The 10891-nt window shown below is 43.7% G+C and overlaps 1 protein-coding gene across 1 annotated transcript in view; it reads right to left on the reverse strand.

Annotated features, from left to right (window-relative positions):
* The window catches only part of Asb13 (ankyrin repeat and SOCS box containing 13), a 19945-nt gene extending 9619 nt beyond the window's left edge, over positions 1 to 10326 (reverse strand). Inside the window, exons 1-2 of the mRNA XM_004635283.2 lie at positions 10215 to 10326; positions 2801 to 2988 (exon numbers count right to left, since the gene is read on the reverse strand). Of these exons, the coding sequence (XP_004635340.1) occupies positions 2801 to 2988; positions 10215 to 10257 (231 nt within the window). The 5' untranslated portion in view covers positions 10258 to 10326. The remainder of the gene's footprint in view (positions 1 to 2800; positions 2989 to 10214) is intronic.
* Positions 10327 to 10891: the final 565 nt, after the last annotated feature.

A 10891-nucleotide genomic window follows, 5' to 3' on the forward strand; every position in this document is an offset into this window, starting at 1 on the left:
GAAAGAAAGAAAGAAAGAGAAAAAAAGAAAGGAAAAAAAAGAAAAACAGGAAGAAAGACAGCCTCATTAACAAATGTTGCTGAAAAAAATGGCCATCTACATGCATGAGAACAAATATAGATCCATATCTCTTACATTGCACAAAAATCAAATAAAACTGGAGCAAAAACCTAGATAGAAAAACACTAATCTTTTGGAAGAAAAAATACATAAAAGTCTTGGGGACACAGATATAGGCAAGGACTTCATGAACAGTTGCACAGAAATAATATCAGGAATCAACAAATGGGATTGTATCAAATTAAAAATCTATAAGCAAAGGAAGCAACCAACAGAGTAAACTGATAATCTATAGAGTGAGAAAACCTTTTTGCCAGCTATTCCTTAGGAAGAGGACTAACATCTAAAGTACATAAAGAACTAAAATGAATGAATGAATGAATGAATAAATAAATAAATCCTCCCTAAATAAATGATAAAAACTATGAAATAAACACTTCTTAAAAAGTACAAAATAACCAATAAGTACATGAAAAATTTTCAGCATCTTTGGCAATCAAAGAAATGCAAATTAAAACAACACAAAGGTATCATCTCTCCAAGGAAGGATGGCTATCATCAAGCATTCAAAAAAACCAAATGCTGGTGACATTGTGGGGGAAAGAAATCCTTCTACACTATATTGTTGGTGGAATGTAAACAAGTACAACCACTTGGGAAATCAGTAGGAGATTCTTTAAAAAACTAAAACTAAGAATACTATTTAATCGAGCTATACTTCTTCTAGGTATCTTTCGGAAAAAGTTAAAATCATCCTATCACAGGTATATATGCATACCCATGTTTATAGCAATGCAATTCATAATAGCTAAAGTACAGAAGTTATATGTCCAGCAACAGGCATATGGATAAAGAAATGCAGCATTACTGCATCATTAAAAAAGTAAGGTTAAGTTATTTGTAGGAAACGGAATAGATCTTGGGACTATAATGCAAACTGAAATAAATCAGGTATAGAAGGATCTATATCACATGGTTTCCTTTATATGAGAAGCACAGAATATAAACATTTTAAAGAGCAAAACAAAAGACAGATGGTAGGGGCCAGAGAGATAGTTCAGAGGCATAAGGACCTACGTGGCAAGCCCAAGGACCTTGGCCCCACATGCTGTGTGGTCTGGGCCTTGGATCCCAGGGCATGCTGTCTCGGCCCCAGATGCGGGCGCCCACCATGCAGCCCCAGCCCCAGAACCAGACATGGTGGTGCACACCTGTAATCCCAGAACTCAGGAGGTTGAGCCAGGAGGATCTCTGCAAGTTCGAGACCAGCCCAGGGGCTAAAAAAGTGAGCACAAGGCCAGCCCAAACTGCAGAGTGAGACCCTGTCTGAAAAAACAAACAAACAAAAAAACCCACAGATGGTAATAGGGATGTAGACTTTGTGAAGATGGGAAGGGGCTCTGGAGAGGGGAAAGATGGAAGAGAGAGAGCAGAAATGATTATGTCTCACAAAGATATACCAATGATCAATATATAGGAAAAAGAAACAAACTTAATGATTTGTAAAAATCTGCATGTAATGAAGCATTCCAACTAAGGAAGGAAGGAAAAAAGAGGAGAACTTGCCACTAAATGCAGCTTGTAGATCAGTACACTCTGAAACTTGTTCCGTTATTAACTTCTAGAAAGAGTAGATGGCTATCCACCTTCATGCCTTCACTTCTTCCTGTCCTGTGAACTCTGAGACCAGAGCCCTGCATTCTTTAGATGCCACCCAGTGTTTCGGGGTGGCTCAGGCCAGCTCCCCAGAGCACCTGCTAAACAGCCAGAACCTGTGAAAGCTAAAACCACTGGCAGAATTTCAGTTTTGTTCCTTTCATCTTCATTTTTCCCTTACTTTCAGAGAGCCAGTGTCTTAGCACCCCAGTTAATCATCCTGCTGCCGCTGAGCACAAGAAGCAGCTGTGCACCACACACCTGGTGGCCATCCCAAAGAGTCTGTGCCTAGGACATAGCCATCTGGCCGTGAACCTGCCACTGCAGGTGGAGCACTCCCACATCATTGTGTTTTCAAAAACTCCCAATCTGTCAGGAATGGCAGCACATGCCTATAATCCTAGTACTCAGGAGGCTAAGACAGGAGGATTGCTGCAAATTCAGACCAGCCTGGGCTATATAATGAGTTCAAGGCCATCATGGACATATAACAAGACCTTTTCTCAAAAGTAAAACAAAACAGTGTATTCAAAATGGTTAGGATAGATATATAGTTACATTCTCTTAATGAATAGAGTGATTTGTTCTAATGGTGTTTGTAAATAAGATCTCATGTCCACATCTTGTACAGCAATTAACCACTAAGAAGAATGTATACAATGTGTTAATTATTGAAACGGTCCTACCAATTTGGTTTGAAATTGTCTCATTGCTATTTGTTTCTCAATAAAATTATGGGAAAAAAGTATACCACAAAAAAATAAATAAACACAAAACAAAACAGATAAAAACCAAAAAGCTCTGCTCAATTCATTAATGCTTTCTGGCCCTCAATATGTAATACAGAGGTAGCTACCCTTCCTTCCTCCCTCAACTTCCAGCACACTCCATCTGGGTGCAGCAGTCTTCCTGCCTTTTCTCTGCAATCTCTTCAAGGTGTTCAGTCTGCCCATCTATTTGCACATCACAGTAGGCAAATCCCAAGTCACTTCTTTTCCTTCCTCTAGAGGTCTCTCCAGTTAGCCTCATCCTATCTTACAGCTACATTCAATCTGGAAGGGGTCTTACCTGCAGGGCCACTTACCTGAGCTCCAGCTGCCAGCAGCAGCTGCACACACCGTGCCTGGCCCTGCAGACTGGCTGCATGCAATGGTGTGATGGAGTCCACCGTAACCTGGTTAACACAGGCACCGCTTTCAATCAGCTGCTGGAGCTGCAAGCTCTCACCTCGCTGGGCAGCCTCATGGACAGGAGTGCGCTCCACCCAGAAACCTGTAGAAGAAAGAGAGCTGTGCTAAGATCTTCACACTTCTATCCAGGACACATAAGCACACATAAGACCCCCAAAGTCCTTTGAGAACATGTAGGCTACAACACAGTCATGTAATTCACCCCAATATTCCTAGTAAAATACTTAAGTGATCCCCACTGTTTGGATAGTGGAGTTCAAACTGCTTGGCAGGTGTGTGTTCACATCTCTGTGAACCCACTTGTAGCTCATCATTGCCTCCTATCATTCTACACCTATGTCTCTCCATACTATACCCTCTTAAGAAGGGTGCCTTGTCCAATAGTAATGAATAGTAGTCCCATAATTAGTATTGGGTGGTAGTGAGAAGTAGCTATGTATTCCTTGAAGGTCAATGTGGGGGAACCAAAACCCTAAAGTAGAAAGATGTGTTTCAGCTTTAAAAAGAAGAGGGGAGCCCGCAGAGATAGCTCAGTGGTCTAAGCACCTGCCTAGGCAAGTGCAAGGACCCAGGTTCCATCCTTGGCACTACATGCTGTGTCAGCCCTGCCTTGGGTGCACCAAGCCAGCTACCAAAACTGGACATGCTGGTGCACACCTGTAATCCCAGCACTGGGAAGGATGAAACAGGAGGACCAATACAAGTCTGAGCTGTGTAGTGAGATCCTGTTCCAAATACATTAAAAAAGAAAAAGGAGAAGAGGGGGAGAGGTAGGAGGAGGAGAAGGAGAAACAGGAGGAGGAGCAGGTGGAGGAGAGAGCAGAGTGATCTCTTGGTCTTGTAGTAAAAAAACAAAGTGTGCTTCAGGAAGACAACCAGGTCAGAGAAGTCCTTGGAGCATAGCCCACATGGAAGGTGTGCCTCCCATCACAAATCCATTTGACAACACATCTAGATGGCGTCAGCATCCTCCATTCCCAGGTGCAAAGATGAATAAGATGTAGCAGCACAAAGTTCACAGTCAGAGACAAGGGAAAGGTAGAAATAATCCAAAGTACACGGTAACTGTGACAGTGGAGAAACACTTCAGGTAATGGGAACTTAGAAGCAAGATCCCAAAGGTGACAGGAAAGCATCACTGAGGGGAAGCTATGGCTGTCCAGATCAAGCTTTGCTTATTCATCTGTATTCCTAATACCTAGCATGGTCCATGGCTCAATCAAGGTGCTCATGTCCACTTGCTTGTTACTTTGATGCATGCATGAGAGAATAAATGAATTACTAACATGAATTGTAAAGTCTAGGCATATAATTTTTTAAAAGAAAATCTAATTCTAATTCTCTATATATCCAGTCTTTAAAGGAAACAAAATATTGGTAACCATTTATAGCTTACATCTAGATGTCCCCCTAGGACCTCAGAGGTGAGATTTTGGGAGGTGGCTGGATCAGGAGTGTGTGACACTAGATTTAGGGTGTCTGATATTCAATTAGCCCACTGATTATTTATGTATAGTTCTGGCTGGGGAGGAACAGATTTACTGAGGACAAAAACCCCAACCTGGGTGTGGATGCCACCAAGCAATATGCTTGTAACTTGGATGGAATATAAAGGGAAAGAGTGGCCATAGTTGCTTCCTGTCTGCTGTGCCGTGGACTCTCCCCTGCCATGCTCCTCCACCACACTGCCTTGCCTTGAAGCCAGGTGACTATGGCCTGGAACTGCTACAAACTGTGAGCTAGAATAAACTGTTCCTTCTTTAACTTGTAGGTGTCAGGTATTTTGTTCTAGCAATGAGAAAGTAACAAAGACCATAACTATATTTTCTAGTGAATAAACATCAGGTGAAGTTGTCTTAGCAGCAACAAATGAGGACAGAGTTCAGAATTGGTATATGTGAGGAGGGAAAGAAAAAAGGAAGGGAGGGGAAGAGAAGTGGAGGGAGGCAGAAGTTTTTGTCCATCTAAGGGCACAATAGACAGGACAAACCATTCTCTATGTAAAGACAAGCAGCCAGCACCACAGAGCTTGAAATCCCCAGTAAGAGGTGAGGGACAGGGCAGCAGGTAGACATGATCCTTAGATCTATCCCTGAACCTCAGAGAGTGAACATAGGCAATGTGGTCAGTTAGTAAACTGACAGGCAGGTCCTGACTTCAGGTTATTTCCAGGTCCTGTGCCTGGCCTCCAGCTGTGACAAATGACCCTCTTCTTGATTCCAGCGCCATCTCCCTGGGGAAAACTGTTCAGCACATTGCCTCTGGGGCTTGAGTTCTGCAACTAAGTCCTTGCCAAATAGTTGATCTTCCATCACCCCCATCCCCTCCCTGTGAGATACTTAAAATCATAAGTCAGTCATAAGGGACCTGCTTACAGTTACTCACTAGCTCCTTTCTGCAGGATAAAACTGGCATACATGATCCCAGCCTGTTTTTAGTCCCTCCTCCCACCCATCTTCAATGATACTGAACTCCATACAGTCTAGACTGTCACATGGTCTCTCCCATGCCTCCATGCTGTGTATGTTGTTCTTCCTTTGTCTAGGGTGCCCACTCTGCACTCCCTTGCTTCTTCTCACTCCACTCCAGCCAAGCTAGTAAATTCCTCCTTGTCCACCAAGATCCAGCGAGACCCAACGGAATGTTTACTCCTCAGGAAGTCTCCAACTCTGTGACCGACCTGCCCTACTTTCCACTATCTCTGAACTGACATTTTTTTTTTTTTTTTTTTGAAATGATGAGGGCTAATCTGTAGACATGCCACATCTAGAAATGTAGAGGGACAAAATCGGGTGTAGTGGTGCACACCTGTAATCCCAGAACTCAGGAGGTTGAGACAGGAGGATCTCTGCAAGTTCAAGACCAGCCTGGGAGCTACAAAAATAAGCACAAGGCCAGCCCAAACTACATAATGAGACCCTGTCTCAAAAAAACACAAATGTAGATGGAGGGAGGTGGCCAACCACATATGCTATAAATCACTGTGGGAGAACCAGGAATGGGCACTGGACACAGAAGGGGGTGGTTTTCTAGAGGTTCTCAATGGGCTCATCTTTAGCTCTCAGGAAAGGTCCAAGGTGTGTTGAGTGACTTATCACCCAGGACCCTGGAAAGCTAAGGTCTGTGCACATAATAGTGAGTGGTAGAGCTGAGAGGGGCCTTAGAAGTCCTTCACAGTTGATGTTCCCAGCAAAGGACACCAAGGTACATCCTCTGTTCATGACTAGTCTGCTCTCTAAACCACAATACAATGACACATAAATACAAGGACAAGCAGTAACCTCTTAAGGACAATGAAAGGACCTTCTTTGCCCTAGTGGAGCTCAAGAATAACCACACCTCTTCTGCAGGACTGTTGTGCTAACTAAAGATAGTTTTTGTAGCAAGAACAGCCTAAAGTGTGTACTTACTAAATGTCATTAATCATTATTACCAAACCCTAAACCTTCAGCCTGCATTTAAATTTTAGCAGACTTGAATTTAGCCATCATTTTGATTCCCAAAAGAAAATATATCTTTTTTTTTTTTTTTTTTTTTTTAATGTATTTTGGTACAGGGTCTCACAGCTCGGACTAGTAATGATCCTCTTGTTTACAACTTCCCCAGTGCTGGGATTATAGGCGTGCGCCACCAAGCTGATTCTCTGTAACCAGCTCGGTGTGCCTGGGGGCTAGGCTGGCATGCCATGTGGTGAGGAAATATCTCTTTACTTGTAGGAACCCTTTCCTAAAAATTTGGACTATTGTTTACTGCTTTTGAGATATTTTTCAACAATGTGTTTTTAAATGTTTTAATTATGAATCCCCAAATACTTTTCCAGTTAATTTCAGGTCAAATGGCATAGATTGTGATGCATTTGATGAGGTAAAAAATTAAATATAAAATGATTGACTTTTAAAGGCCAGCCAAATAACTTAGTGGATTAAAGCACCTACACCTGCAAGCAGGTTGAGGGGCTGGGGGTTCAATCCACAGGCCTGCTGTGCCAGCCCTGCCCCTGTGGCACACTGAGATGGTGATTGAGACTGGGCATGGTGGCTTGTGCCTATAATCCCAGCACTTGGGAGGATATAAACAGGAGAGTCACTACAAGTCCAAACTAGTAGTGAGACCCTGAACACCCTGTAGACCCTTCCCTAAAAGTTCAGGGAAAAAAATGATTGACTTTTTAGAAGGATAAAACAGTCAAAACTCTATGAGTCAGAAAAACAAAGGAAAAGTAAAAGATAAACAGAAAGTGAAAGTGTATTGCCTAAGAAGTACAAGACAACCAAGTAAAAGGAAAGACAGTACTTAATGAATGATGGAATGATGGATCTTCTTCCATGCAAGAGCTCCTGAAAACACTGAATTAGACTCCTTAATTTCTAAACTTTCCCCCACAAAGCTTTTTGCTTTTTTTTTTTTTTTGTGGAACCAGGGATTGAACTCAGGCCCTTGAGTGCTTGCTAGGCAAGTGTGTATTCTACTGAGCTATATCCCCGGCCCCTCCCCACAGCTCTTTAATCACCCAGTGATTTACCTTGACTCCCTCCCTTGCCTTCACCATCCCAAGATGCTTATGAACAAAGGGTGGAGAAACACCTCACCCGGGTTTCCAAGTCCCAAGCACAAAATATAGCACAACTGTGGTTTGCCTTACAAAGACATGAGCTATCCTCCCCTTCTTCCTAGTCTCCCTGTGGGGACATAAGAAACCATCTATGCCTCAGTTTTCCTACAATCAGAGGTAATGTTTCAAGGGCCATTTTATAGAGATAATCAAAAAATGATATACGATGCTTTGCAGTCTGTAACTGCACTTTTCAAAAGTCAGACAGCTTGGCAGTCTAAGCGCCTGCCTGGCAAGCTCAAGGAGCCAGGTTCAATCCCCAGTACTACATGCCATGTTGGCCCTGTGCACGATCCAGCCTCTGAATCCAGGTGTGGTGGCACATGCCTGTAATCCCAGGCCTTGGAAGGCTGAGACAGGAGTATCAATATGAGTTGCTTAGCAAGACTTTGCACCAAATAAATAAATAAAAGATTTTTTTAAAAAGTCAGTGTATATCTAGTACTTCGATTCCTTTTTCAACTCTCCATAGGCTTTTCTGGTTTTTTTTCTTTTGTTTTGGTTTGATTTTGATTGTTTTTGAGGCTGAGTCTCACTATATAGTGCAGGCTGGCCTTGAACTCAAAGCAATCCACCCCCGAGTGCTGAGATTGGAAGCATGCACCACCTCGGCCAGCAGTTTTTCTGACTTACTCGTCAAAGTCTTTGAATCTCTATTTTAGGATAACTTTCCAGAATCTCTCTATCCCTTAGAAAATGTTCTGGGTTATGACCCCATTGGATTCTCATTTTAAAATTCTGTACAGAGTAGAGGACGTTGGAGCTTGGGGACATTTCCAGAGAATGCTGTGGATCTTTTCTGTTCCCCTGCCCAAACATTTTATTAAATTGAGAGTAAGAGGGAGAGGAAGAATAAATCCATATAAACAAACAGAAAAACAAGTGCATTTGAAGACAGCACTTGAGGGTTGTGTTCAGGAAAATTTGAGGAGCTGGACAGCAGACATGGTGACTCCTTAAATTCATTCTACTTACTGAAAAGGTCACATTCTAAGACTCTGTAATCATTATTTCTATGAGAACTCATATTAAAAATGGAAAATCTACATGTTTGGGTTAGAGTATACTACAGATACAAAATATGAGGTCATCCTAGCACTCCAGGAAGCTGAGGCAGGAGGATCACAAGTTTGAGCCCAACCTGCGCAACTTAGTGACTTAAGAAGACCCTGCCTCAAAACAAAAATAAAAATAAATTTCTAGGGATAAAGCTCAGCAAGAGGGCCCTAGGTTCAATTTCCAATATCAAAAATAAACAAGCATTGAGGTCAGAATGTCAATATGGGTTAAAGCTCCTACTGGAAGGCTCCACTTTTGCAGGGATAGCATTAGTATTTTGCATCCAACACATTCAGCTTATTCACTAGGACTGGAAATGAAATGTCAGCAGATCATATTTTTGGAGAGATACATTAAATAAAAAATGACATGTTCAAAAATACCCATGAGCCCAAGAAATGCAGAAAAAATGCTCTCAGAAGTGAAACCATATTATTTTGACCCTTTTACCTGCAGAAAACAAAATGTGTGTTTAAATAGGCTTCAGTGATTAGCTGTTCCTTGAATATTCAATTGAGTGCACTGAAGAGTGATCACACTGCCAGAGTCAGGGTCAAAGTCTTGTGCCAGCCTGGAGTGGAGGGCCAAGAGAACAGCCACTCTTTCATGACTTTGATCATTTTGAAGGAGGCTGTTCTGCAAGATCAATTAAAATATCTCTACCAGGCTATGTCTACAATTTCCTCTTAAATAAGTTTACCACTTAAGACTTTCCCCTTTTGTTTGCATTAGTATTTTTACCAGTGTAAAAACACCTTAAGTTTTTTTTTTCTTTATTCCCAAGCTTCAAAGTGCTGTCGCCATTTATTTTGTCTGTCATACTCTTCACAGGCAGAAAAATTTCTTTCCCCAAGAATGTTCTTTTGCTTTAGAATCCATTTTATTGTTGGGCTACCCAAAAGGTAAAGAAAGCCATGTGTAAAACTGAAATCACCTTTCTCACATGTGCCACCGGTGTCCTGGGGGTGTCCTCAATGGGGGGGGGCACTGTCCACAGGTGCACCCAAAGGATGCTCAAGACAGCCCGCACGGCCTTCCAGGCGCGCCGGAATAGGTTCTGCTCGGCAGTGGGTTTCTGCCTGCCCCGCCAATGGTTCCCTGTGGCCCCTTCCCAAGCTTCGCCCCTCAATAGGGGTGGAAGGCCAAGTGCACAGACCCTTATTCCTGCCTTTGATCATTTATGAAGGAGGATGTTTTGCAAGATGAACTAAAATACTTCTGCCTGGCTATGACTACAATTCCCTCTTAGCTAAATTTATCACTCAGGACTCCTCCCTTTTGTTTGCATTAGTGCACCCGTTCCGCGCCTGCATCTTTCCCAGCGCGCTGCACTCTGGTGGGCTGCGGTTCTGAATCTCCACACCACGTGCATCACACTGCTGAGCAGCCTTGCAAAGTGCGAATCAGGTGCCAGGTACCGGCCGGATAGAAGAGCTGGTCTGAGATGTTCGGAATTACCAGGTCCCTGCTCCACCCGCGCCTTGTCACCAACTGACCCAGACAACCAGCTCGAAGCAGGGCGCGTCCCCCTTCTCCGGGATGAAGGCCATCAGATGCGAGTCTACCGTCCCCCAAAGGGACTCCTGTAGTCCCTGCTCCCCGTTCTCTGTCTCGCGCCTGTGGCGACCCTCACATACCCACGTCGCCCAGGAAGCAGCTGTCCGCCTCCCTCGGCTCCATGCGGCTCCCTGGCCAGGCACTCCCGCCTCGCTGCCCCGGCTCAAGGCTCTAGAACCAGTGCCGGACCAGGCAGGCGGCGCCAGGCCGCTGGGCGGGAGCAGCCTGTCAGGATCCAGCGTCCACCGGAGGTGGCTGCGTGCCGGGAGTTGTAGTTCTGCAGTCCTGGCGCGATGCCCGGATCGTAGGCTGCCTCAAGCATAAATCTGTGCACAATATAAGTATCCGTGAGTAAGTATGTTACCCTTTCCGGATATATGTCCTATGCAAGTACGAGTCCCGGTGCAAAATGTGTCTCTGTGTCCCTATGCAAAACATGTGCTTGTGCACAACATGTGCCCATTTGCAAAGCATTGATCTATGTGTTCATATGCAAAATAGCATGTGTTCTTGTGTCCTGTGAAAGTCGTGTTTGGTGAAAAACACGTGTGTCTATGTACAAAACAGGACCAGTCACCAAGACTGCTGCTTTGTGCTGATGTTTCCTGGAGACCACTGTAATGAGTCAACTCACGTTTTAGATTAAAAATATAAATCTTGGGCTGGAGAGATGGCTCAGTGGTCTAAAGCACCTACTTAGAACAAGCTTAGCAAAAGCATCAGGGACCGCGGTTCAATCCCCCAGCACCACATGCCA

Source organism: Octodon degus, unplaced genomic scaffold (genome assembly GCF_000260255.1).
Source record: "Octodon degus isolate 3935 unplaced genomic scaffold, OctDeg1.0 scaffold00071, whole genome shotgun sequence".
Taxonomy (NCBI): Eukaryota; Metazoa; Chordata; class Mammalia; order Rodentia; family Octodontidae; genus Octodon; species Octodon degus.